General features: G+C 46.2%; 1 protein-coding gene across 1 annotated transcript; it reads left to right on the top strand.

Moving 5' to 3' along the window:
• The first annotated feature begins 6196 nt into the window (after window positions 1–6196).
• HEBP2 (heme binding protein 2) lies at window positions 6197–13498 on the top strand. Its single transcript, XM_042985358.1, has 4 exons — window positions 6197–6402; window positions 6919–7054; window positions 8017–8197; window positions 12948–13498. Exons 1-4 carry the CDS (start codon window positions 6301–6303, stop codon window positions 13144–13146), a joined length of 618 nt encoding a protein of 205 aa, XP_042841292.1. The 5' UTR covers window positions 6197–6300; the 3' UTR covers window positions 13147–13498.
• The last annotated feature ends 13891 nt before the right edge of the window (window positions 13499–27389 follow it).

Raw genomic sequence — 27389 nt, forward strand, 5'->3', positions numbered from 1 at the left:
GGGACATCACTATAGAATCTATAGATTCTATATTCTTTTATTTCTTTTTTAAAGAAAAAATGATATAAAAGGAATATTATAAACAACTCCACATCCATAAATTTGATAACCTAGAAGCAATGAACCAATTCCTTAAAAGATATAATCTGTCAAAACTCATACAAAAAGAAATAGACAACTTGCATAAGCCTACATCCATTAAAGAAATTGAATCAATAATAACCTTCCAAAACAGAAAGCATCAGGAGACTGGGAAGGTCATCTAAATCAGTATTCTTCAAGGCATGATCCATGAAATGGTGCTGGCTCATAAACTATGTGTTACCAGTCTGAGATAAGATAGCGAAATTGACAGGAAGTGTCTAGAAATGCCATAGGAACTCAACATTTTTACAAAATCCATGCACTTCATCAGTAGACTCATCTCACTGAGCGTGGTATAGACCAATTAAATTATTGTTGAACTCATGGGTTAAGAACCACGTGGTGAGCAGCACATAGTCTTGTGCAGTAGAATCACACAGTGGCTTATGATGAATTAGAATTTTATTTTTTAAGGCGAGAAGATGCTTCATCACAGACAGCTTGAGAAGCACTGATCTAGGAGACGAGATGTCCCAGGCATTGCTGCTAAACTTTTCCTCCATCATGGAGCCAAGTCAATCTGCCACTGACCTCTCCCATGCCTGGAACTCATTCTGAACATGCAGGTCCAAACAAACTCAGGAGGCACTACCGGGGGAGACCGTTATGCAGGACCCAAGAACAGGCTGAGAACCGACTGATTCATAGGTGTATGTTCGAGACTGGGGCTGAGCAGCTCCTCTTCTCAGAACGGGGAGCACTGAAACACTGAGCACCTCTCCTCTAAAAAAGTCAGTAGGGAATCAAGTCCACCTCCTCCCAATTCTTTCATTTTTCCTAGTCAGGAAATAATGTAATAATGTATGGCAACCGCAAAAGCCCCGTAGATAAGAGTTTAAGGGAACATCTTAACTGCCCTTAGTTTTTAAAAAATGGCCCTTAATCAAATGATCTATTAAAAATATTTCCTCTTAACTACATCAAGGATTTACTTTCTTTTCAAGAGCTTTTTGAGAATGTGAGTTATGCAGCTACCTAGCTGTGGCATAGTTGGCTATCTCTTTTCACTTCAAAGCATGATCCTCTTAAAAAATCAGTACGGATATGCCCCTTCCTTTTTTTAATAGCCACTCATCACAGTCTCAGAAATTATATCAGGCCTCCTATTGATCAGAATTGATGTTTTAATTTTTAAAGACATTCTCAGCTTTAGACCTGAGCCTTCTTACCCTTGACCCCACGTTCGAAAAAAAAATGTCTCTTCATTTTCTGTGGCCCATTAGAAAGGTGATTCACAGGTGCTCCTAAAAACATTCAAGCACTATCTAGGTGTCTGATATACATTCTGGCTGGCATTCATCCAACATTTATCAAACAATTATGTGTCAGGGACTGAGCAAAGTGCTTAGTGTAAAAGGGGTTTCATGGGTTGTTTTGTGTCTAAATAATGGAGGAGTATGATAATTCTCACCAAAACTAAAGGAGAAGCCCGACTAATGGAAAGGTTACATTTCCTGTTAGACTAGCAAGTTGCTACACATTTTACAGTTACCATATTTCGGATAATGATTACTACAAAAAGACCAAAGATTTAATTACATTATGGGTGTAAGAGTAGCCCCAGCGCAAACAGTGACCGGACCATCAAATATGTGAAGACTAGGACCAAATTTTACTCATCACTAAAACCCACCAACCTCTACTACAGCACTATCCATAGAAGGTACTCTTTCAGTTATTACCCGGGAAAACATATCACCCCAAACTTAGTGACATAAAAAAAACAACCATTTAATTGTGCTCACAGGTTCTCTGGGTACTGCAGGGACGGTTTGTGTCTGCTCCACGATCTCCAGGGCCTCGGCTTGGAAGAAATCAGGGATGTCTGGAGATGATGCAGTGGTAATGGTGGGGAGGCAGCATGGGCTGAAAACGCGGTCACCCACATGTATAGGGGTTGAGGGTGATGCCAGCTGTCAGCCCAGACAGCTTGGAACCTACACATGGACCTTCATGGAGCTGCCTGGGCTTCCCTTCAGCCTGGTTGTTGAATTACAAGAGAAACTGGCCCAGAGAAAGAATCAGGTGGAAGTCCTTCATGATCTAGCCTCAGAAGTCACATAGTGTTACTTCTACTGTACTCACAAACCTGTCTTGTCTCAAGAAAAGGAAGCACAAGACCTCCATCTCTTGGTGGCGGCGGGGGGGGGGGGGGGGGGGTTGGTGGGAGTGGGGAGGCATCAAAGTCACATGGTAAGAACGGCATGTTGGATAGGAGATGATATTGCAACTTCTTTTGGGAGTGAAATCTGCCCCAAGTATGGAATAATCAGTGCATGACCCAATGATATCAATAATGAACATTAGTGCTTCTCTCAACTATTTGAGTTCTTTGAGAACACAGCGGGATTGTCCTTTCGCACCTCCTTGAGGTTCATCAAGGCCCTATGGTTTGCTTCCGTCAGTGAAATATGAATGGAAGTGACTCGCGTAACTTACTGCAAGAAGCCTTTAGTTGATCTTCACGATTCACAGATTCTGTATTTGCAGTCACCCACTTGCTGGCATGTATTTGTAATCCCAAATCAATACTCACAGCACTTTCTTGGTCACTGGTGGGCATCTGCACGTGGAGAGGAGAGGGGTGAGAAGTTGGGAGCGCTGGATGCACATGCTCCCAGCTGAGGCCCAATAGGGCGGAGCTCAGCCTTCTGGTTTCAGCTCTCACGCAGTAAACAAGTGTCCTTTCTGCAGTCTAGGTAGTGCTATGTTTTTCACAGTTTTGTGCTTCTTGTGGATTTTGTTGCTTAAAATGGCCCCAAACATAGCGCTGAAGTGCCGTCTCCTGTGCCTCCGTGCAGGAAAGCTGGGATGTGCCTTTTGGAGAGAGTATGCGTGTTATACAAGCTTCATTCAAGCATGAGTTCCAGTGTTGTTGGTTGTGAGTTCAGTGTTAATGAATCAACAATATCTGTTAAATAAGATACCTTTATACAAGGGCACCTAGAAGACAAGGGACCACAGGCTCACAGGAACCTAACTATTTCCTCTAGAAGCAAGAGTTTAGTATTCAGTAATTCAATGTTCGTGATGACGTTATAGAACAAAGCTGCTGCCAGTAATGAGAATTGGCTGTGATTATGCTGCAGGGCTCCGCGGGGCTCTCTCCCCGTGTGCTGGGGTGAAGGGAGACACCTGCTGGTAGAACCGAGCCACGGGGCGCCACCTGTGCCCCAAAGCTTAACTAGAACATCTCCTTCACAGTGTCATACCAACATTGATTAAATATGAGCTAATAGGAGCGCCCTGCTGACTCAGTCGATGGAGCATGTGACGCTTGATCTTGGGGTTGTGAGTTCGAGCCCCACACTGGGTGTCGCGATTGCTTAGAAATGAGATCTTTATGTATGAGCTAATAGAACAATTTTACCATAATTAATCAAGAAGAAAACTAGCTGGCTTATTCTGACATATGGGTATAAAACTTGAGCCTTCTGAATGTCATTAAATCCGTTCTAATTGAAATCCTATTATTTGGAAATAAATCCTTTTCTTTCCCTCCTTCTGTTCTTTAACACAACTAATTATCACCTTATAACTATAAATAACTCAGCAGAGTCACCTGCTGTTACCTTCATTAATTGTACCTTCCACACCCTATTAAATGAACGTCTCCAAATTAAATGAACGTCTGTTTTTTTATAAATAAAAGGCTCCCCCCCTTAGAAAAGGCATTGAGAACTGTAAAAGGTACTCTGCAGAGGAGAAGAACAACAGATTTCTTAAACAACAATGTATACTATTTCCTTTTTCTCTCAAAATTTTCTGCAGAGCGAAATTGTATTCCCGACTTTGCAAAGTCACCTACGCAGTGGATCACACGTTATATAGGTTAAAAGCAACGGGCTGTTTTTTAAGAAACAGTCAAAACTCATTACTTAGCCTTCACTAAATAATTCAAACTTAGGTCGGCATAATAACATATTTGATGTAAACACTAGCAAGTGTCGTGTGTCCAAAGGCCACTGCACACTTGTTAGGGCAGGGAGGGAGAAAAGAAAAAAGAGAACATCAATTGCTTTGCAAGCAGAACCGTACAATGGGATATTATCTGACAATAAAAAAAGAACGAAATACTAGCACATGCTACAACATGGATGACTCTTGAAAACATTACACTAAGAGAAAGAAGTCAGCCACAAAACACACATTCTACTCCGCTTATGTGAAATGCCCACAATAGGCAGAGCCACCGAGATGGAAAGTAACTTAGTGATTGCCAGGGGCTGGCTTACTCTTGCGTTTTTAGCTCATTAAAGAAATATGCTTTGGAAGAGAAAAATAATGAGATCATGAAAGACTTAATGTGTAAAGACAGGGACTCTGCTCAGGGCGTTTAGCAGAGTCTAGAGGAGGGTGGTTTGCAACGATTCAAATGCCCCTCCACCGATGAAAAATATTTTCCAGTGGAATATTTGTCAGCCCCAAAAAGGAATGCAGTACTGAAGCATGCTACAACACGAATGGATGAAACTTGAAATATTTTGCCCAGTGAGACAAGCCCCTCATAAAGGACCACGTGCTGTCTGCTATGGTCTGTAGGTTTGCATCTCCCCGAAACTCACATCTTGAAAACCAAATGCTCAGTGTGATGGTATTAGGAGGTGGGGCCTTTGGGAGGTGAGTAGGTCAGGAGGGCAGACCCCTTCATGAACGGGGTTAGTGTCCTTGTAAAAGAAGCCAGAGAAAGCTGCCTTGCTCCTTCCACCTTGTGAGGACACCAGCAGCAGTCTGCCACCAGAAGGGCCTCAGGTAACTCTCTGGCGTCCTGATCTGTGACTTCCAGCCTCCAGAACAGTGAGAAAGAAGTCTCTGTTGTTTATGAGCCACCAGTCTGTGGTGTTTTGTTACGGTGGCCTCACAGATTAAGACGCAGCACTATTTCGTTTATTTGAAAGGCCAGAAAAGGCAAACCTACAGAGACAGAGGGCAGATTAGTAGTTGCCTAGGGCTGGGGATGTGGCACTGGGGAGTGACAGCTAAAGAAGTTGGGGTTTGGGGGATGGGGAGAGGTGACAACAATGCTCTAAGGTTGATTGTAGTGATGGTTGCATAACTGTAAATATACTAAAAACCACTGAATGGTACGCATTAAACGGGTGGATTTTATGGTATGTGATTTCCATCTCAATAAATCTCTTAGAAAAAAATAATGAATCTAACAAAACGTTTGTTTTAAAGGCACTAGAGACCTGTGGCTGTACCTCCCCCATTTCTCTGTCCCCCTTTGACCTCCCTCTCCCCAGCCTGAAAGTTCTAGTTGGACCGACTTAGAGGTTTGGGGGTCATTTCAAGGAAAGGTCAGTAAACAAGGACACTTGAAGATCGTCTCAAGGCACGACTGGGGCGCCATCTGCCTCCTCCTGCGAGGGACCCTGATGGCTGTCTGGCACCTTGGACACCGTCTAGGTGTGAGTAGGAGGGCCTCACGCCCTTGGCCGGGCCCCTTTCCAACTCGCGCATGGAGCCCTGGGCCCACGAGGTGCCAGCAGGCACAGGCGAGGTTGGAGCCGGCAGGCGCCAGCCCACCGTCGCCCTGGGAGGGCAGGCTCCCTCCCGCCTTCGCGGAGCGCACCTAGGGTGCTGGCCGGTGCTCCCGCCGCTCCCCGGGAGCAGCCAGGTCTGCAGAACCGGCTCCCAGCGCGGGTGGAGCCGCGGAGACCTTCCCGAACCGGTTACACCAGAAAGCCCGAAAGCCAGTTGCTTTGTCCTCCACCGCCCCGCTCCCACAGTGGACACCTTGGCGTGCCTGTTAATTTAAAAAGCAAGGGCGAGGGAGGGAGTCCGAAAGGAAGCCGGGCCTAAGCGGACCCTGCAATCCGGACCCCGGTTCTCACCCCTGCGGAGGGAATCCGACCAGGGGGCGCGGCCCCGGCGGGAGCAGCTCGGGTGGGAATCCGGGCTCCCGCGGACGCAGCGCCCCCTCCCGGCCCAGGCCGGGGCGGCTCCCGCGGACGCGGGTCCCCGGCACCGAGGGGAGGAGGGACGCGCGTCGACGCGGTGACCGGGGCGCGGGGCAGCGCGGGGGCGGGGACTCGGGGGCCGGGGCAGGCGGACGCGGCTCGCACACGCAGCGGGGCGGCCCGGAGCGGCCCCGGCGCGGCCCCTTCCTGGTCCCGCTCGCCAGCCTGTCTCCCCGGAGCGTCGGCGCCGCCCATGGCCGAGGTGCTGGAGCCGGACCCCGCGACAGCCGAGCGCGCGGGGGTCCAGGCCGTGGAGACGCCGGGCTGGACGGCCCCGGAGGACGCGGGCCCCCAGGTAGGCGCCTCCCACGGGCGCGGAGGGTGCGGGCCAGAGCGCGCCGGATGATTTGCGGTGGGGCCCGCGGGTACAAAGTACAATTTTTGAAGTCGTCTGGGCCCCCAGATGGGGAAATGCTGCCCAGATGGGGAAATTCGGTCGGTTAGCCGTCATCTGTGGCTACATCTTCACTTCTCTTGAGGTTAAAAAAGAAAAACGAATTATCCGCAGTGGGACCCTCCCGGCCCAGGGGACGTAACAGATGCTCGGTCTCAACGAGAATAGAGCCGACCGACTCCCCCACCCCTGCGTGTGGGGCCGAGGCCTCCAGCGGCTCAAATCCAAGGATGGGTGCCTCAGGGGAGGGGCCCTGCCCGGTTCTAAGGAACCAGAACCAGACGCCCATCCCAGCGGGGCGCAGGTCCCGAGATCAAGGGCAATCCTGGTGGACCCGAGACCAAGTCACCTGTTCTGTTGCCTCTCACGTCCTGCCTTTTTAGAATTGCTTCCCAAGTTTCCTCTGTTCTATTTTAGCCCGGAAGTTACGAGATCCGACATTATGGACCAGCCAAATGGGTCAGCACTTCCGTTGAGTCTATGGACTGGGATTCAGCCATCCAAACTGGTTTTACGAAGCTGAACAGCTACATTCAAGGCAAAAATGAGAAAGGTGAAGACAATTTACCTTATAAATTATATATATAGTGGCTGAGTGCCCAGGCTTATTCTTGCGTTTTAGCTTACTAAAGAAATATACTTTGGAATAGAAAAATAATGAGATCATGAAAGACTTAAAGTGTGAAGACAGGGACTCTGCTCGGGGCCCTTAGCAGAGTCCAGAGGAGGGTAGTACTGGGTAGTGCTTTTCAGCCTCTGTTCTTGTCTGTTTCTGCCGGATGAACTGGGCCTCTGTGTAGCTAGTGTTAAGTCCTTTTCATGGCGAATGCTTCCAGATAATTTGGTGACTGCTATGGTAAGAGTCATCAGGAGGTAGGAAGGTACAAAGAACACAAGATCCAGGGTCTCCAGACATCTGGTTCGGGCTCTGGTGCTACTTATGTTTTACCAGTTCACTTAGTCTACGGGATCTCAGTTTCTGAATTGTAAAACGTGACAAATAGACTGGACTCTATGGTCTCTAATTTTCCTTTCTATCCCTAAAACTAGAATGTATTAACCAGAAATATTAATAGTACAGAAAGTGCTTAATGTGGCCAGTGGATAATTGAATCATTTTCCCTTTTTTATTATTATTTTGAGAGAGAGTGCATGAGTGAGCATGAGTGGGGCAGGGGCAGAGAGAGACAGAGAGAGAGAGAGAGAGAGAGAATCCCAGACTGCACATAGTGCAGAGCCTGACATGGGCTCAAACTCACAAACTGTGAGGTCATGACCTGAGCGGAACTCAGGAGTTTGACACTTAACCGACTGAGCCACGCAGGCGGCCCTGGCCCTTATTTTTTAAAGATGCAAATTATCTTAAAGGTAAATTTTATGTCGGTAGCGTAAGGTAAGTCAGGAAACTCAGATCAAAGAAATTAATAGATTCAGTCTTTAGAAGTAGCCACGCAGATACTAAATCTGCTTTCATGGTCCTTTCATGGTATTTAAACTCATTATTTTATGGCCCAGAGATGAAAATGAAGATGACCGCTCCAGTGACAAGCTACGTGGAGCCCGGTTCAGGCCCATTTAGCGAGTCTACCATTACCGTTTCCCTGTACATCCCCTCTGAACAGCAACCTGATCCGCCCAGGCCTTCAGAGTCAGATGTCTTCATTGAAGACAGAGCAGAAATGACCGTGTTCGTCCGGTAAGTGGTAGATAACTTAGAGCCCTGCGGACTGCCAGTTTTCCTTGCCTGCACTCAGTTTAGCTCCTGTGCAGTTTCAGTAGGCTTTTCGCCCTTGCACAGAAAAGAGGTCCGATGCATTTTGTGGTGTTTTCCTGCTGGGTTAGTTTTACGTGTTACTAAGGGTCTCTTGCAAGGTTATAATCACTTCGTGTCATGAAGCGTCTGTGTCACAGACCTTCCGCAAATAAGACGCGATGCACGTCATTCTCAAAGCACAAGACTGCCCTTACCTCCCATCGAGGTAAACCGGTACGAAAATCCTAACACGTGGTGCACGGTACCCTTCCTCCCAACTTCGAGGTTCTGAGAGCCCCAGACTCTTCCCTGCGTTCTCCGGCCCAAGGGATGGTACCCGCTTCCTGCAGTTACTGCCTCGGTTAGTTGAGTGGTTCCTATGTACCGTTTCAGACTTGCGGTACCTGTTTGATACATTCCTTCAATTCTCTCTGTTGAAATTTAAAAGCACACACGGAATGTGATAACAGTCTCATATGGGAGTCCCTTTATTCTGTTCTGTCCCTCTTGTCACCACCAACCTGCTAAAAGCATCCACCTCCAAACCATCAGTTTGTTCTCTATTGGTAAGAGTTTGTTTTTTTGGTTTGCTTCTTGTTGGGTTTTTGTGTGTGTGTGTGTGTGCCTTTGCTCATATGTTTTGTTTCTTAAATTCTACATGTAAGTGAAATCATATGGTATTTGTTTTTCTCTGGCTTATTTCATTTAGCATTATATTCTCTAGCTCCATCCATGTTGTTGCAAATGGCAAGATTTCATTCTTTTTTTATGCCTGAGTAATATTCCAGTGTGTGTGTGTGTGTGTGTGTGTGTGTGTGTGTGTGTGTATACGCCACATATTATGTATATGCCACGTCTTCTTTATCCATTCACCAATTGATGGACACTGGACGCTGGGCTGTTTCCATGCTTTGGCTGTTGTAGATAATGCTGCTATAAACATCAGGGTGCATGTATCCCTTCAAACTAGTATTTTTGTATTCTTTGGGTAAATACCTAGTAGTGCAGTTGTTGGATCGTAGGGTAGTTCTTTTTTAACTTTTTGAGGGACCTCCATACTGTTTTCCAGAGTGGCTGAACCAGTTTGCATTCCCACCAGCAGTGCAAGAGGGTCCCCCTTTCTCCACATCCTTGCCAACACCCGTTGTTTCTTGTGTTGTTGATTTTAGCCATTCTGACAGGTGTGAAGTGATATCTCATTGTAGTTTTGATTTGCATTTCCCTGCTAAGTGATGTTGAGCATCTTTTCATGTGTCTATTGGCCATCTGTATATCTTTTTTGGAGAAATGTCTATTCGTGTTTTCTTTTTTTTTTTTTTAATGTTTATTTACTTATTTTGAGAGAGAGCAAGAGAGAGACCATGTGATTTGGGGAGGGGCAGAGAGAGGAGGAGAGAGAATCCAAACAGGCTCCATGCTGTCAGTGAAGAGCCCAATGTGGGGCTCTGTGCATGTTTTCTGCCCATTTTTTAATTGGATTATTTGGTTTTGGGGGTGTTGGGTTTTATAAGTGCTTTATATAATTTGGATACTAAGCCTTTATCAGATATCTTACATGAAAATATCTTCTCCCATTCCATAGGTTGCCTCTTAGTTTTGTTGATTGTTTCCTTCGCTGTGCAGAAGTTTTTTATTTTGACATAATCCCTATAGCTTGTTTTTGCTTTTATTTCCCTTGCCTTAGGAGATATACCTAGAAAGAAGTTGCTGTAGGTGATGTCAAAGAAGTGACTGCGTGTGTTCTCTTCTAGGATTTTATGGCCTCAGGTCTCACATTTAGGTCTTTAACCCATTCTGAATTTATTTTTGTGCATGGTGAAACAGAGTGGTCCAGTTTCATTCTTTTGCATGTTGCTGTCCAGTTTTCCAACACCATTTGTTGAAGACACAGTCCAATATTCCATTAGATATTTGTTCCTTCTTTGTCAAAGATTAATTAACCATATAAATGTGAGTTCCTTTCTGGGTTTTTTATTCTCTTCTACTGATCTATGTGTCTGTTTTTGTGCCAGTACCATACTGTTTTGATCACTATGGCTTTGTAATATAACATGAAGTCTGGAATTGTGATGCTTCCAGCTTTGCTTTTTCTTTTTCAAGGTTGCTATGGCTATTCAGGGTCTTTTGTGGTTCCATACAAATTTTAGGATTGTTTGATCCGGCTCTGCGACAGATGTCGTTGGTACTTTGATAGAGATTGCATCGCATGTGTAGATTGCTTTGGGTAGTATTGACATTTTAACAATATTTCTTCTTCCGGTCCATAAGCATGGAATGTCTTTCAATTTCTTTGTGTCTTCTCAGTTTCTTTCATCGGTATTTTTTAGTTTTCAGAGTACAGGTCTTTCATATCTTTGGTTAGGTTTATTCCTAGGTATCGTATTGTTTCGGGCACAGTTGTAAATGGGATTGATTCCTTAATTTCTCTTTCTTCTGCTTCGTTATTGGTGTGTAGAAATGCAACTGATTTCTGTACGTCGATTGTATATCCTGCGACTTTGCTGAATTCCTATATCCGTTCTAGCAGTGTTTTGGTGGAGTCTTTCGGGTTTTCTATCTATAGTATCATGTCATCTGCAAAGAGTGTAAGTTTTACCTCTTCCCTGCCAGTTTGCATATATTTTAATTTATTTTTGTTGTCTGATTGCCGTGGCCAGGATCTGCCACATCTCTTTACCTGTGACCTCAGGCAGGTTTACTCACATGTTCTTTGCCTAAAGCTCTTCTTTTGTAAGATGTGTATAGTCACAGTGCCTACCTGTCTCATAGGGTTGCCATGACGATTACATCAGTTGATGTCTGTTAAATACTTAAAACAGACACACGGTCTTCCTACTAGCTCTAGCTTCCTCTTTCTCCTCTTCCTGGAGCATCCACTTTTCCCCTTCAGGACTTGTATCAAATAGTACCTCATCTGTGATGCCTTCCTCAGTTTCTCCCATCAGCCAGCCACTCTGTTCTCCTATTATTCTCAGTTATAATGATCTGTGTACAGACTGTAACTTTCTCAAGAACACAGCAACATGGTACATGTTCATATCCTGCAGCTCCTGGCAAGGGCAGGTGCGTGGGAAGGCAATCAGATGTTTGTGTACTGAGTAAAGCTGTGGATGGATCACTGTAGAACAATGTGTCTTCGGAAAACAAAAGATGATTTCTAACTAGGGGGCTCAAAACTTGATTTCAAGGAAGAAATGGGATCTGAAAGTCCGTTCCCTTTCGGCAGAGCATACTAAAAGTTGGCTCTTGGTTAAGGAAATATTAAATGTAGGAAGCAAAATATTTCTCAACACGTGGTTCAGAGTTATAATTATCAGTCAACATTCTGAAAATTAGAACCGTGTTATCAATTTATCTTCAGTGTTTTATTTCATGTACATACATCGATTCCTACACCATTCAGTGAGGATTTGAAAGATACTAGGTGTCTGATGAACATTGTTGAATGAAATAGACATGGTTTGTACCCTTGAGAGCTTACATCTTAGCTGAAGAATAGTAGGACTAATCATTCCATTGGCACATTGATAATAAAGCTTATGCTACAGAAGGCATAATGGGAATATGTTTTATTTTCTGGGTTTCCCATTCTTAACCTTCAAAATCAAATTCATCATGTTTACATGTTGGCAACTCAGCTAGGTCTATGTACCATCATAATTTAACCTCAGGACATTTTTGTTTGTATACTTTAAAATCTATACTTAAACTTTTATTCTCTTTCCCCACTTTTTATTTAAATCTTCTGCCTGTCTTTTCTTCCCCATCCCCATAGCAACCGCCTAACTGGCTCCTTCCCTCCAGTCTATTTTCCATCTGTCTTTCCCAGATCCTATCAAGTTACTTTTCTGCTCACCATCCTTCAAATAATCTCCGAAGGCCTTGGGATGACATACAAGTCTCTTCTTTCTGGCTCTGACTCACCTTTCAGAGCTCATTTTGTGGCTCACTATGAACATGCTTTGTGTTTTTGAACTTCTGTTCATTTTCTTATCCTTCGCCATTTTCCCTTTTTCTATCCAGCAAGCCCATCCATTCCAGACCCAACTCAGAGGCTATCCCTTACTCCTGGGTCAGTCGTATCCTCAGTGTTCCCAAGCATATTGATCCTGTCTCTGTTAAATCTCTTCTTGGGCTAGATATAAAGAGCTGCCTAAATGTTCCTCTATAAATTCTTACATTCGAAACTGTATCATTCTCATCTGTAATGTAGAGCCTACCCTTTTCCCCAGGAGAGGAAGAAAGGGGAAATATTCCACAGCAAACTGAAAGTCTGAAAGGGAATCTTCTAAGGGGTTTTCATTGTCACCGCTGACCAGCAGCATCAGCATTGTTGGGAGCTTGTTAGGAACGCGGTTGCCCGGGCCCCACCCCAGACTTCCTGAACCAGCATTTTAGCAAGTTTCCCAGGTCACCTGTACGCTCCTTAGTCTGAAAAGCAAGAGTTAGAGCACGAAATGGTGAAAGTCCCAAATCTGCCTGCCAGCAGATGGGACACGTGCCTCCTCCGGGGTCTCCTCAGTGCGGCCACTTCGAGAGTGGACACCAGAGGAGAATGCTGGGGGGCGGCGGGGGAGGGGGCGGGGGGAGCTTGGGAGCAGCACTTGAGAGTACCGGCTTCTGCTTGCCTCTTCAGACTGACCTTTATGTCCGCATGCGACTCATTCGTGGTTATTTGCTTTCTCCTTCGCAGGTCTTTCGATGGATTCTCCAGTGCTCAAAAGAATCAAGAACAACTTTTGACATTAGCAAGCATGTTGAGGGAAGAAGGAAAAGTTTTCAGTGAAAAGGTTTACTATACCGCAGGCTACAACAGTCCTTTCAAGTTGCTTGATAGAAATAATGAAGTGTGGTTGATTCAGAAAAATGAACCCTGCAAAGAAACTGAATGAGGGGAAAAAAGGAAGTACCATTGCTTAGCGTAGATATCCAATGTACTGACATGTAAAATACAGGTCTAGTATCCCCGCCCGAGAGAACTATGGTGATTTGAGCTGATTTCCAAGGTGCCTTTTAATGCTTGAAGCTTTATCTAGATACACAGGTAACAGGGGAGAGTCTTCTAGAAACATGAGAAGCAGTCACAGCTCTGGAGCGTGGGTATTTCTGTGAGGGTCCAGGAAGTGTCTTATGGCTTGACCCTTCTTCGCCGTATCACAATCATGTTGGCCTTTTTTGACTTGAATTTATGTCATTTGGATGTTATCCCCTCTAGCTATTATCAATAAAAATGCTAACGAGGTATCCTGTGTGGAACAGTTCGGCTCTCAAGCCTAGAGAGGTGACCTTCAGCTGAGAACAAAAATCAAATTCTTTTGCACCTTTTAGGTTGTGATTTTTGATACGAGACAAGCTAGGTTTCTGGCTTTGAAATTATTATGGATATAAAATTTCAAAATCTCAGGCAATTATTTTTCCAAAGGTATTTGTTTGCACTGATGATTTATTGGTTTTTTGCGAAAAAGAAATTAAATTTCTTTTTCAGCTCACTTAACAAAACCAACTGGAGGACTCCTTCTAGCCCTCCTACTAGAATATCCACGGTACCAGCCTCTACTGGTAGGAGGTAAATATTTCTAATATTTCCTCTAGAGTTCTATATAAAATAGACATCTCTTATGCAATAAATTCCATTTGAAAGAAGAGAAGCATACTTCTGATGACCAGCATTTAGTTGTGATCTGAAACATGTTCAATAAAAAAAGTTGAGTGGTGCCTCGGTGGCTCAGTTGGTTGAACATCCAACTCTTGATTTTGGCTCAGGTCATGATCACAGGGCTTGCACTCACTCTGTGTCTCTAAGATTGAAAACGGGGCCCCTGGGTGGCTCAGTCTGTTAAGCATCCAACTTCAGCTCAGGTCATGATCTCACGGTTTGTGAGTTCTGAGCCCCACATCAGGCTCTGTGCTGACAGCTCGGAGCCTGGAGCCTGCTTGGGATTCTGTGTCTCCCCCTCTCTCTGCCCTTCCCCTGCTCACACTCTGTCTCTCTCAAAAATAAACATTATAAAAATTTATTTATTAAAATTAAAATTTAAAAATGGATTTTGTACTATTCAAGCGCAGCATATCCCATTTTTCCCTTCTCTTCCATAAATTATAAACTAAAATATTTTTCAGCCCTAAATCCAGAGAATATTTCTCATAGCAATGAATCCGTTCTTGTAATTACGTGGCTGGCACCGACTACAAAATATCTCTTATGTCAACATTTCTATGGAGATATTTTTCTTCTCTTATTTATAGGAAATTTATGTGTGGACTTTTTTTTAAAGTTTATTTATTTTGAGAAAGAAACCGAGCGAGTGGGGGAGAGGCAGAGAGAATCCCAGGCAGTCTCCACACTGTCAGCACAGAGCCTGATGCGGGGCTTGAACTCATGAACCATGAAATCATGACCTGAGTCGGACGCTTAACCGACCGAGCCACCCGGGTGCCCCTAGGCTTTTTCCTAAGGCTAAACGATCCACCTGTGCTTTTGGTCTAATTCTTGTTCCATCAGTTATGCTTCTGCTCTCCTCTTCAGGCTTTCCTGCCCCACATGCTCCAACCACTCTGCCAACAGGGTCAGATTCTGCCTGATCCTCCCCGCCCCCCTGCCCTGAAATTAAATCCTAGTTCCCCCTAGACCCTTATGTGGGGCAATCATTCCCATCTCTCCTTTGCCTGGATTGTCCCATTTCCCTGGGAAGAGTTATCCAGCTTCCTTGGGAGTTCAAGGTTTTAAGGAGGGATCCCAGGGATCGTGAGAGGGATTAAGGTGGGCGCACCCCCCCCCCCCAGCCACCAATTCTTCCCATAGAGCCGTCTACATTTGTCGATGTTTATGTCACTTTTTTATAAGATTGTCTTTCTAGAAGTCTGAAAACGGTTCCCTTAACACTCAGTGCATGTCATGTGTTCCTTCTTTTCTAGTTATCACTTAACCTGTCTCCCTAAACATTTCACCGTGTGGAACACCTGCTGTGTTCCAGGCCCCGCACCAGGCGCAGGGCTGCTGCGCGGTGGTGGGGAGAAACCGCCCTCATTGGCAACTTTGTAAATTAACAAACCCTGTAACGCCTTTTGCTCTTCCATTCAGTCCCCCCCGCCCCCCCCCCCCCCCCCCCCCCCCCCGTCCTGAGAAGTACAGCAGGGAGTGTCCTCTTGGAGTCTGTATTCTAGAGACGGAGAGTGTGCAAATGAAATGAGGCCCTGGGATAGAGTCTGGCTCGGCAGGGGGCAGTGGACCTCACACAGGGGGTCAGGCCAGACCTCTCCGAGGAAGAGACGTTTGAGACGGGGATGGCGAGAAGGAGCCGGTCAGATGAAAGCCTGGCGGGCTGGGGACCTCTTGGGCAGAGATGGCCATGTCAAAGGAAGAGGCCACCTTCGGTATTCAGAACAAAAGGCTGCACGTAGTGCTTGCTGAGCAAGAGAGAGCTGAGCTTGCACAGTCTCTCTGGACAAAGAAAACTGCTGACCTTGAATGGGGTTTCAGGAAGCAGTGGGGTCAAGGGTTAGCAGACTTCCTGAATCCCTTAGGAATGGAGCGTTAGTTGTGGAGGCGTGGCTTCCAGAGTGAGGCTGCTGCTGGTTGGCCTGATCTGGGAGATTACTGATGTGAAGTTGTCATTGATCATTTCTGGGACTTCCGTGGAGCTATGGCCAAAGACTGGTCATTTCTTTTCTGAGACTGGGGGTTGTGGCAGGCAAGCCCATGGACATGTGCCCCTCAGATCCACCTTCGAGGAAGGACCAGCTGCCTGGCTCTGAGGAGTGTGGTCAGATGCCATCTCCAGCTGACCCTTTCTTCAGGGTCTGCTACAGATTCAAGGGTCTGCTGCTATGCCTGAGCAAGGCAGTGGGAGCTGACAGCGTGCTGTTTTCTGGCATCTTCCATCCAAAGACCGAGCAAGGTGGTGGCCCAAGAACTAGCTATTTCTGCCCAACCCAGGACCCTTCAACAACAACAACAACAACAACAACAACAACAACAAAAATTGTGAGAGAGCCAGAACCTCTTTGGTGACTTGCTAAGAAGCCCTCACCTCACACAGAAATTAAGCAGAAGAAGCTGGAGGTCAAGTACAGGAAGTGATGGTAAAAGTAGTAACCACCAAAAACGTTCAACAAGCCAGGTTCTGCCAAGGTCAGGACCAAACTCGGATAATGAGAAGGGGACACCGGGTGGATACCCCCAACAGTTTTGACCCCCCCCCCCCTGCAAGTTTCTGAACACTCTGGGCCTGCAGAAGAGGCTCTCCCTTTCCCCATTAAGAACTTGAACCACCCCTCCCCCCTTCTCCCACCCTAACAGGAGGAAATGCAAGACGCATAGAGATCTCGCCCTGTAAGGCAACAGGTGCCCTAGAAGCTGACCTACCCCATCTCCCAGGTCGATACCCAAGGTTAAGTCATAGCACCACCTGGCTGGGGTCATGCCAGGCCGGATGAAGGAAGCAATGGATAATGTGCCGAAGGTACTGTAGGGGCAGGGGCCAGGAGCGTGCCCGTGGGACCAGGTTCCGCAGGTGCTTGGTAAGAAGACTGGATAGAGGGAATGTCTACGACTTGGGGATGTCACTCAGGACACGGGATTTAACACCATGAGACAAACTGCAGGCAATGGTGCAGACTCAGTGCCTTAGGGTAGGTGACTCCCAGAGGCCTGGAAAAAGCGATAGAAATGTTGAAACGCCTGAACTGCCAAGAGAGATATAATAGAGGAAGGAATGCCAAGCTCCCAGAAGGGGCCTTGCTGGAAAGGATAATTAGCCGAGGCAATAAGACCCATCAGGACATTTTTGCCTTATCTGCTAGGGCTGCCGTAACCAACCACATAGCCAGGGTGGCTCAAGCAGCAGAAGTACCTACAGTGCTGAAGGCTGGGAATCCTAAGATCAAGGTGTTGGCCAAGTCAGTGCCTGGCGAGGGCTGGCTTCTGGCTTTGCAGACAGCCGTCGTCTTTATCCCTACGCAGCAGCTGGGGGGAGGTATCGGAGGAGGTCACCGAGAAGACACCACCACCCTTTGACCCAAGAGCTGGACCCAGGTAGTTGGAGGCTCCCACCTCTGCCCTGTCCTTGGAATGTGTGTTCCACTTGCCCTTCCCGCTCCTAGATGCCCCTGCAAGGACACAGCCTTGGGATAGAAATGGTGATGGGACGGGATGCCTGGGTGGCTCAGTTAAGCATCCGACTTCGGCTCAGGTCATGATCTCGCGGTTCATGAGCTTGAGCCCCACATCAGGCTATGTGCTGACAGTTCAGAGCCTGGAGCCTGCTTTGGATTCTGTGTCTCTCTCTCTCTCTCTCTCTCTCTCTCTCTCTCTCTGTGCCTCCCATGCTCACACTGTCTCCCTCTCTCTCTCTCTCAAAAATAAATAAACATTAAAAAATTAAAAACAGAAGTGGTGATGGGACCATCTGGACTGGATACATGACTCACTCAGTTAAGGCCTCTTAAGTGCAGCCATCCCCCCTTGTCTGCAGGGGAGACATGCTAAGACCCCCAGCAGATGCCTGAAATCACGATAGTACTGAACTCTCTATATACTGTTTCTTCCTATACACACATCCCTATGATACAGCTTACATTTTTAAAAATTAGGCACAGTAAAGGATTAACAATAACCAATAATAAAATGAAAACAATATAATAATATACTCTAATGAAAGGTTTATGAATATGGTCTCTCTCTCAAAATCTTACTGGACCGTACTCACCCTTCTTGCGATGATATGAGATGATACGGTGACAAGATGAAGTGAGGTGAGTGACAGGGGCATTGTGAGGTGGCGTTAGGCTGCTACTGACCCTCTGACCATACTTCACACGGAGGATCATCTGCCGCCGGGATTGAGGTTGGCTGCGGGCACCCGGAGCTGTAGGGATCGAAGGTGCACCTAAGGGGGGTCTACTGTAAACATCAGAGGTTGGGGGGGGGTTGCAGAACACCACTCATCCTACAGCCAGTCACCTAAGGCAAACCTCATGGGTTCCCTTGCTTATCAAAACTGCCACCTACCGGTATGGAGCGGTCTACCTCTTTTCTTTGGTCCCTCCCTGCCCTCCGTGTTTCGGGGGCCAATTTCAGAGGACACCTGGGATGTTCCTGAGGAAATTGTGAACCAACAAGAGGCAGCTCTGGTCTCTTTCTCTTCTTATAAGAACACTGATCCCATCTTGAGGACTCCACCTCATGACCTCATCAAAATCTATTTCCCAAGGGCCCCATCCCCAAACACCATCGCATAGGTGGCTAGGACGTCCTCGTATGAATTGGGGGGGGGGAGGGGGGGAGGGGGAGATGGGTGGCAATAATTCATTCCATCCATAGAAATTATGTTCCTTGGGAAGGCCCAGAGGACCGGCCATTTAAGAAGGCCACTGGGAAGGCACAGATGAGAGGTGTGTGAGCAAAACCACGTTGCTCGGCGGCAGCTCTCCTCTGCAGTCCAGACCGGCAGGACCGGCTGGGGTGGAGTCTGGCTTGCTGACGGCAGTGGGGGTGATGAGGAGACTGTGACGAGCTAAGGTGGCAGTGCTAACTGCAGACACCAGGGTGCATTATCACATTAACCACTAAGGTGGTAAGGGCAGTCAAGGCGGGCACCTAGGTGGCTCAGTTGGTTAAGCGTCTGACTTCGGCTCAGGTCATAATCTCACGGTCTGTGAGTTCAAGCCCCATGTTGGGCTCTCTGCTGACAGTTCAGAGCCTGAAGCCTGCTTCAGATTCTGTGTCTCCCTCCCTCTCTCTCTCTGCCCCTCCCCTGCTTGTGCTCTGCCTCTCTTTCTTTCTCTTAAAAATAAGTAAAAATTTTAAGAAAAGAAAAGAAAGGGCAGCCAAGGGAACCTAACCTGTAGTCTTATGGAGATGGTTAATAGAACATGGCATCTGGAGGGACGAAATAGATGGGGTAGCCAACAAGGGTAATGCTTTATACGTGATCAAAAAGAGAGCAAGAAAAGATAAGCAGGGGATCTCCCCTTCCCCACAACTATAATCCCTTGCCCAGTTTCCAGAGTTGAGCCTCTTTTCAGACCCAAGACTCACTGACTGAAAAGATGGTTGGATTCCCAGGGAAAAGATCCCTGCAATATTTCAGCAAGTGTGCAAAGTAACGAGTCCCCCGATATTTTTCTAAATATCCATCGGGGATGTACATTGGAGAAAGAGAAATACCCAGATACACTGGGGTCCAAATTGACACTGGACACCCAGAAACCCAAAGTGTCATCATAGTTGCCCTCCGCCATTAAGTGGGACCATACAGAGGTTAGGAAATAAATGGAGTTCTACTCAAAGCTTGGCTTCCAGTTGGTCCCTGTGTTTGTAGACCAACCAGTCACTGGCTATTTCCTCAATTCCTGAATGTATAATTAAGATTGAAATACTTGGAAGGTAGGACAATCCCACATTGATTCCTTGACCTGTGAGGAAAGAGTGTAAACTTAGAACCCCACCCCCCCCCCTCTCAAATCAGGGCACTAAATCAAAAACAATATTCCACGTCCACTTCTGGCTGTGACGGTAAAACCAGACATTGAAAGTGCATAGCAAATGACTGTGTTCTCTGAGAGAAGGGGGGCGGGAATGGTGAGTTCAAAGAACGTTGAAGCTTATGTTTTCAAGGCTGCTTCTAGGCAGCGAAGCAGGAGGGGGAAGTCAAATGGAGACCAGCAGTCGCACTGAGTTGGAGAGACAGAGATCAGTATTAAGGGATGCCAAAGTGTAAAAGTTAAAATAAGTAAAAATTTAAAAAAATTGTTTCTGCTGAATTGTTGAGCAGCATGGAGGATGAAGAAACATACACACACACACACACACACACACACACACACAAACCTCTATACATCTACAGTGAGTCCTCTTGAGTCCTTGGCCAAGCACTGGTCTGTGAAAGTATAAAAAGAAACTACCCAAGCCAAGAACTGAAAAATTAGAAAGCAGTAAAAGTCATGATTCACGGATTTTATTTAGGTTTGGGAACAGTTTTTGTTTTGTTGGTTGTTGTTTTAGGGAACAGTTTTTGTTTCTGCTAGCAGGAGTGGAAATAACTCATCACGCATGGGGTGGTGTATGTATCAGGTGGTGTCCTCACGAGGGTATTGCCTTAGTAGTAAGGTTAAATTGTCTCTTGAAGACTGTTCTGGACCTTCCCTAATGAAACTTAAAAGCAAGCCTTGGAAGGCTCAAACGAATTCCAAGAAATGTGGCTGTGCACCAGAATAAAGCCCAGTACTATTTAAAGGAATACAACAAAATCCACCAACAAACAGCCTAACTCCCAGCATTCAATTAAAAATTACTAGAAAAAAACCGCAAAGGAACAGGAAATTATGACCCATAACTAGGAATCAGTTAGGAACACACCCAGAAGTGGCAGTTGGGAAGGAATTAGCAGCATGGCCCACGTGATCTGGCAGACCTATGCCATTAGAGGTGTCAGTGGTGAAAAAAAAAGTCCAATGTAGAATTCATGACAATCCCCAGTGGGAGAATCACAATGCAGGTACCTGGGTTCCTGAAGGGAGGCTTGCTAACTGTAAGAGAGAGTTACATCCTTTTTGAAACACAGCTTCTGGTGTGCTACTGGGCCCTGGTAGAGATGCAACCATGAGACACCAAGGGATGATGTATCCAGAACTGCCCATCTTAGCTAGGTCCCGTCAGAACCACCAGGTCACAAAGTTGGTAGGACCAGTCGCCGTTCATCATGAGGCAGAAATGATACATCCAAGAGCCATCATGAGCAGGACCAGAGTTACATACACAAGCTGCATGAGCAGGTCGCCCCAACTCCCACGTCCTCATGGTTGTACCCACCACCCCCTCCCCTACTTCCCTGTGGTTGTCTGGGTCAACTGAAGGAAGAAGGAAAAGCTTGAACTTGGCATGTTGATGAGTTGGCTTACTTTAAGGATGCAAGGTGAACATGGACGACAGCTGCATTACACCCTCACTCAGGGGTGATGTTGAAAGACCACCTCAGGGAAAAAGTTTTATGCAATCTTTCTGCAAAAAGGAAGGGGGGTTTGAATTTTTGGTAATGGAACTAGTCATTTACTTTGTGAGGGAGGAAAGGTGAAATATATATGGGGTCATGGCAATGGCAAATGGCCTGGCCAAATGGTTAGCAGTTTGGAAAGGGGAAAGAAAAAAAAAAGGATGATTGAGACAAGGGAGTCTGGGGATAGAGGCACGTGGAAGGACATGTGGGAGCAGGCACAGAGCTTGAAAACACCGGCTCATGTCAATGCCCACCAGAAAGCACACACCACAGAGGGGTGCTAAGCCACCAAGAAGACAAAATGACAACCTGTTGCTGTTAGCTTTTGTTGGTGCCCACCCCAGTGCTGGCACACTGTGCACACAAATACGGTGGCAACGGAGGCAGAGATAGAGGCTATGCGTGAACCCCCAACACCACGGACTCCCGCTTACCAAGGGCTGGCCTCGACACTGCTAACTCTGAATGCCCAGCCTGCCAGCAATAGATAGCAGGGCTGGGAACTTCGTGAGGCTCTGAGAAGATCAACCGGTCACTTGAGGCCAAATTCACTACCTAAGGCCCATTCTTTCCTGAAACAGCCAGCAGATCCTTCACACGAGCTTAGACACTTATTCTAGACATGCAGCTTCCTTTCCTGTTTATAGGGTCTCAACAGCACCCCCCCTCTAGAGACTTAACAAAATCTCTGATCCACTGGCATGGATGTACTGAACGTGTGATCTACACATCAGAACACCCAATCAGGGAGAGTTACCTATGGCCATGGGGTCCACTAGGCCTCTCACGTATGGCACCACCTAGAAGCTGCTGGTTTGGTTGCAGCCAACACCCTACCAAGTTACATACTTCCTAAATCAGAGATCCTACATAGTGCTGTGTCCACAACAGGAAGGATACGTGGCTCTGAGAACCAAGGGGTGGAAGCAAGAGTGACCGTACTTACCGTCACTCCCAATGAGCTACCAAGGGACACAGGATTTCCCACCCCACCGCTCAGGTCTCTGCAGAGCCAGAGGTCCTTGTTCTCAAAGGCATACACCCTCCCTAGACAACACAACAAGGGTCCTGTTGAACTTCACCTATTGCTGCCACCTGGGGACTTTGGACTCCTTGTGTCTGGGTCCAGCAGACAAGAGCCACCATCTTGTTAGGGATGCCTGACCCTGGAGTGCAAGAGGAGGTAAGTCTGCTGTTACATGATGGAAACTCAGGGCACCCACGTGGTGTATCCCTTGTACTCCTTGCCGAGTTAGAACTGTGAATGGACAAGTGCAGCAGCGCTGGTCCCAGAAGGGTTTGATTCTCACGATCTCAGAACCCTCAGGAATGAGAGCATGGGCCACACCACTAGGAAAGCCACTGAGATGAGCAGAGGTGGCAGTTGAGGATAAAGGGCATGGAGTGAGTGGAGGAGGGAGGAGAAGTACCGGCTGTGGCCCCAGACCGGTGGCAGGAAGGGCTGTAGTTGGTCCCACCAAGCTCCTCTAAAAGACACTTTCTCCTCAGGAAGAGAGAAGTCCACCAGAGCCTTGGCGGAATGGCCCTCCGCATTTGTGGGGGAAGCAGACCCACAAGGTGCAAGGGGCCAAACTGTGGCAGGCATGGAGACGTGCCACTTAGATCTCAAGACTGGCCATCCAGCAGCAAGAAGTGTAGTTGGCTGATAGCCTCTAATTGGTGGCTTCATCGGGGGCCACCTTAGCTTTCAAGCTGAAGTCATACTATCCCAAGGGTTGGGGACCAGTGATTCTACTAAGCGGTGGGAATTGAAGGCATGCTTTTCTCAGAGTGGCCTCTTGCCAAAGACCAGACAAGGCAGTGGTAAAGGACCTCGCTGTTTCTGTCCAACACAGGAGACCTCCGGTGAGTGAACTTTCCCCAGAGTTCCCCATAGGTTGGGCAGCCGTATAAGGTCATTACTGCAATCTGATAGCTCTCCTGGCCTTATCCTCCTTCTTCGCTTTTCCTTTTAACGGTGTTACACTCCAATAAAACCTTGCATTCCTAATGGTCTCAGGGTCTACTTCCTGAGGAACTTAAGCCAACATAGAAATACAGGCACTTTTCTTTTCAGTAGTTAAAATAAAGGTTTTGAGGTTGAAATGGCTCCTGTCAAGGTACAGAAAGGAGAATTAGGCCAAACTATTTGAATAAGGAGGACAGTGGCAGATCTTAAAGGCTTTGCGGGCCACAGCAAGGAGTTCGAATCCCATTGGCTGTAAGATTCAGTCTTTGTGGAGGGTTTCAAGCAGTGGAGAGCTATCTCTTGTTTTTAAGAGCTTATTTTTATGGTAAATTAAGAGCGGTTGAAGATGCACAGTAAAGACCAGAAGACCAGTTGGGAGGTGTTTGCAGTAGTCTGGTTAGGAGACAACAGCTTGGACCTGAGAGGCAGCCGTGGAACTGGTGAGAAGTGATTGGATTTGTGAACTATTTTGGCAGTAGGGTTCACATGACTTGCTTATGGTTGAGATGCGGCTTGAAAAGGAAACAGGCCACAGGAATAGGCCTTGATTTGGGGCCTGAGCCATCGTGTAATGCCATTAATTGATAAAGTAAAGATGGTGGTGGGGGGTATGGTTTGGAGACAGGAGGTTTAAAATACCTTTAATGCAGGTGTTGCGTAAGCAGCAAATATACCAATCTGGAGTTCACAGAGGAAGTAAGGACAGGAGATGTTCAGGAATCACCAGTGTGTTGTGTGTGTGTGTGTGTGTGTGTGTGTGTGTGTGTGTGTGTGTATCTATCTATATGTGTGTGTGTATATATACATATGTACATATATATGTGAATACGTATATATGTATATACATATATGTGTGTGTGTGTATACACACACACACACACACACACACACACAAACACACACATATATATTTAAGGCTATGGGATTAGATGTACTCAACAAGAAAGAGTATATAGCATTAGAAGACTAAGAATGAAGCCAGGTCATATCATTCTCCTTCTTATAAAACCTTCATTCTTTCCCAATATTATAGAACAAAACCCCCAAATTCTTTGGGAGGACATCCCAGGCCTTCTACATTCTTGCCTGAGATGACCTTTCTACTCTCACGTCCTACTATGTTCTTCTGGAGACATTTTAACTACATGGCTTCCTCTAAACACTGGCCTCTGTGCCTTTGCTCATGCTATCCCCTCCATTTGGAGGGTCCTTCTTCTCCCAACTTCCCCCGCTTGGTGAAATCCTCCTTGTCCACAAAGTCTTAGTTCAGGTTCACAACCAATCCTTCCCCCATCCATCTAGACAAAAGTAACGCCACGTGAGGCACCTGGCTGGCTCAGTCAGTACACATGCGACGCTCAACCTCATGGTTGTGAGTGTGAGCCCCACCTTGGGTGTAGAGACTACTTAAAAATAAAACCTTAAAAAAAAAAAAAAGCAATGACATCTTCCTCTGAGACCCCTATCACTCAACTGCAGGTGAGTGAAAACCGCAGTGCACCTGGAAGGTAGACCATCCAAGGCTGATGCAGTGACTCTAGATGCAATCAATGGACCAGGTTCCTTTCTCCTTCACCTTCCACCCATGTGGCTTTCAACCCATTGGTGCTGAAATGTCGGAAAAGTACTGTTCTTCTAGCCTCCCATTCTTTCAGGGAGAAACAAAGCAACAAGAGATGGGACTGGCTCCCGTATCAGCAACCTTCCTGGAGATTTCCAGACCACTGCTCATGTCTCACTGGTCAAAATTGTACCCTCTTGACTACAGGGGAGGCTGTGAGGTGTAGCGTTTCAGTTGGGTGCATTGCCATCTCGAATCAATGTCAGGTGTTCCAATGATAAAGGAGGACACACAGGGTGTGGGATCCCAACAGGGTTCGCTGTGGAGCTCAGAGTGCTCTTCCTTTTCAACCATTCTGACACGTTTTACAGGATAGTTCACAGTGTGTGTGTGTGTGTGTGTGTGTGTGTGTGTCTCACTAGATTTGAAGCCCCTTAATGAGATCTCATCCACATTTTTAATGTTTATTTTGAAAGAGAGAGAAAGAGAGAATGTGAGCAGGGAAGGGACAGAGAGAGAGAGAGAGAGAGAGAGAGAGAGAGAGAGAGAGAGAATCCCAAGCAGGCTCCATGCATTCAGTGCAGAGCCCTATGCAGAGCTTGATCTCACAGACTGTGAGATCATGACCTGAGTTGAAATCAAGAGTTGGACGCTTAACCGTTTTAAATCTTAGGACTCCCTTATACCTTGCCTAGCATATTAGAAGTATTTAATAAAGGGCTTTTTTAAAATGCCAAACACATGACTCCAGATTGCTCTAGTCCTTGTTCTATGAATAAAAGCTGACCTGTGTGGAAGGCAGAAGAGCTCATCGGAAGAGACTGTGTTACAGTAACTAAAGGGCTAATGACAGAAAAAGAGACCTCAGGAATCAAACGGACCTCAAAAGTCAGGTCCATGTTTTACCTGAAAGACCCTCCTTCTCACCCTGCCCAATAATATCCTAATATCACCCAAGTGTATAATCCTGTTGTACTCATTTCTTGATGGAATCTCAGCAACACAATTATTCATATTCACTTCATGTGCTGAAAACACATTAAGGCAGAACCGATAAAGCCAGCCACATGCTTCTCCTGTCCTTCCAGGAGGGTGGTGTCTTGTCTCCTTGTTATTGTGACTCTCCTAACGAATATACTCCCACCCTCAGGTGAGAAGAAATGGTTGTAACCCACATCCTTCAGAAATAGGAGGGCAGAAATCAGACCGAAGTTGAGGTGGCTTCCACCGGACAGACCGCACGACCGTTTGTTTCTCCCCCAACTCTCAGGAAAAATAAGGCAGAAGTAATTTGTCCCTAGGACTTCTATGATTATCAGTGACTTACGGTCTCAGGATACAAGGAAGAGTCAACAAGTCTACCCTCACGGGTTTTTTCAAGGTGACGGGGTCTGTAAACAGACCCCATTCCTCACAGAGGAATAAGGTAGCAAAGCTGCCATATTGGTCCAGGGTGGAGTCTAGATTCTGGTTTCCCTAGATTTCATCCACGCCTGTGAAAAGTTCTCGCATCTCTCCACATGCCACACCACCTGAACTATCAGTCGATACATTATTCATATTTATCCAAAAGTCCAGAGGACACTGTTCAGGGCTGTTTTTCCATATGTCCTTTGAGATGGCACCATCCACAGTATCTGTGATGTTCTATCTCCTCTCTGTTGGGTCCCCACCTCCCACAGGCACCTTCTGGTCTTCACTGCTGTTCTGTTTGTATCCAGCAAAGCACTCACCAGTTCTGTGGAAGAAGGCCGACCTTATTATTCAAAAATGCACACACAAACGAAAAGAAGTAAGGTTCAACTATTTCCTTTACAATTGTTTTATTCAAAGCAAATTTTCAAACCTAGTATCCTTTTTCTTTAAAAACGGGGATTTTTAAAATAGTTTTATAATTAGTGGTGATGTTGTTTTACTTTACCTTCGACATAAATGATTTATATATTAAGTTAAAGTTGTCTGATATTCACGTACATTCTAATCGGGTTTAGGGAGCGAGGAGGTTTCATATTCAGAAGCCAACACCACTTTTCTAAAATGTAGAAGAGGAGATCCTCGGGCCCAGCACGGCAGACGGTAGCTCCAAATGGTGAAAAGTCCTTTAGCCTTTGGCCAAATATCAGGTCTTCATTGCGGGCTGTGTGAAAAGAAGGGTTTTGTTTTCTTCAGAGGATGGAAGAAGCCTTCATTCCTTAGGTTTGTGTTTGTCTCAAAGCCGTGTCTAAAATGGGGGTCTAGGGTTGTGATGTGTAATAAACCTTTTGATAGTCTGGCCCGTGCGGTCCAACGTTTAGATGATGTTTTTATGCCGAAAGAGATGACCGCTGGTAGCCGTACTGCACACGGGCCAAGGATCTCCGTGTTGTCGTCTCAAGTCCTTCTAATGAAGGCGACAAGGCTTGTTTCATGTAACCAACAAATAAAGGAGTCCAGGTACACGGCAGTTGGGAGGGAATGGGGCGGGGGAGGCACAAGAGTAGGACGTAAAAATAAATACTTTACACACTTTTCTCCCACGCCTATAAGTATTAAAAATTCTAGCTGGAGAAGATTAGAAGGTAATTAGCCAACTCAATTACTTATAAAAAATATAAAAACTCACAAACCAAA

The sequence above is a fragment of the Panthera tigris genome, chromosome B2 (assembly GCF_018350195.1).
Source record: "Panthera tigris isolate Pti1 chromosome B2, P.tigris_Pti1_mat1.1, whole genome shotgun sequence".
In the NCBI taxonomy this organism is placed as follows: Eukaryota; Metazoa; Chordata; class Mammalia; order Carnivora; family Felidae; genus Panthera; species Panthera tigris.

Bases quoted from the DNA above. Each gene is read 5' to 3' on its own strand.
- HEBP2 (XM_042985358.1), top strand. From the start codon at position 6,301: ATGGCCGAGGTGCTGGAGCCGGACCCCGCGACAGCCGAGCGCGCGGGG. The intron at 6,403-6,918 runs GTAGGCGCCTCC...GTTCTATTTTAG, and splicing joins CGGAGGACGCGGGCCCCCAG to CCCGGAAGTTACGAGATCCG. The intron at 8,198-12,947 runs GTAAGTGGTAGA...TCTCCTTCGCAG, and splicing joins GAAATGACCGTGTTCGTCCG to GTCTTTCGATGGATTCTCCA.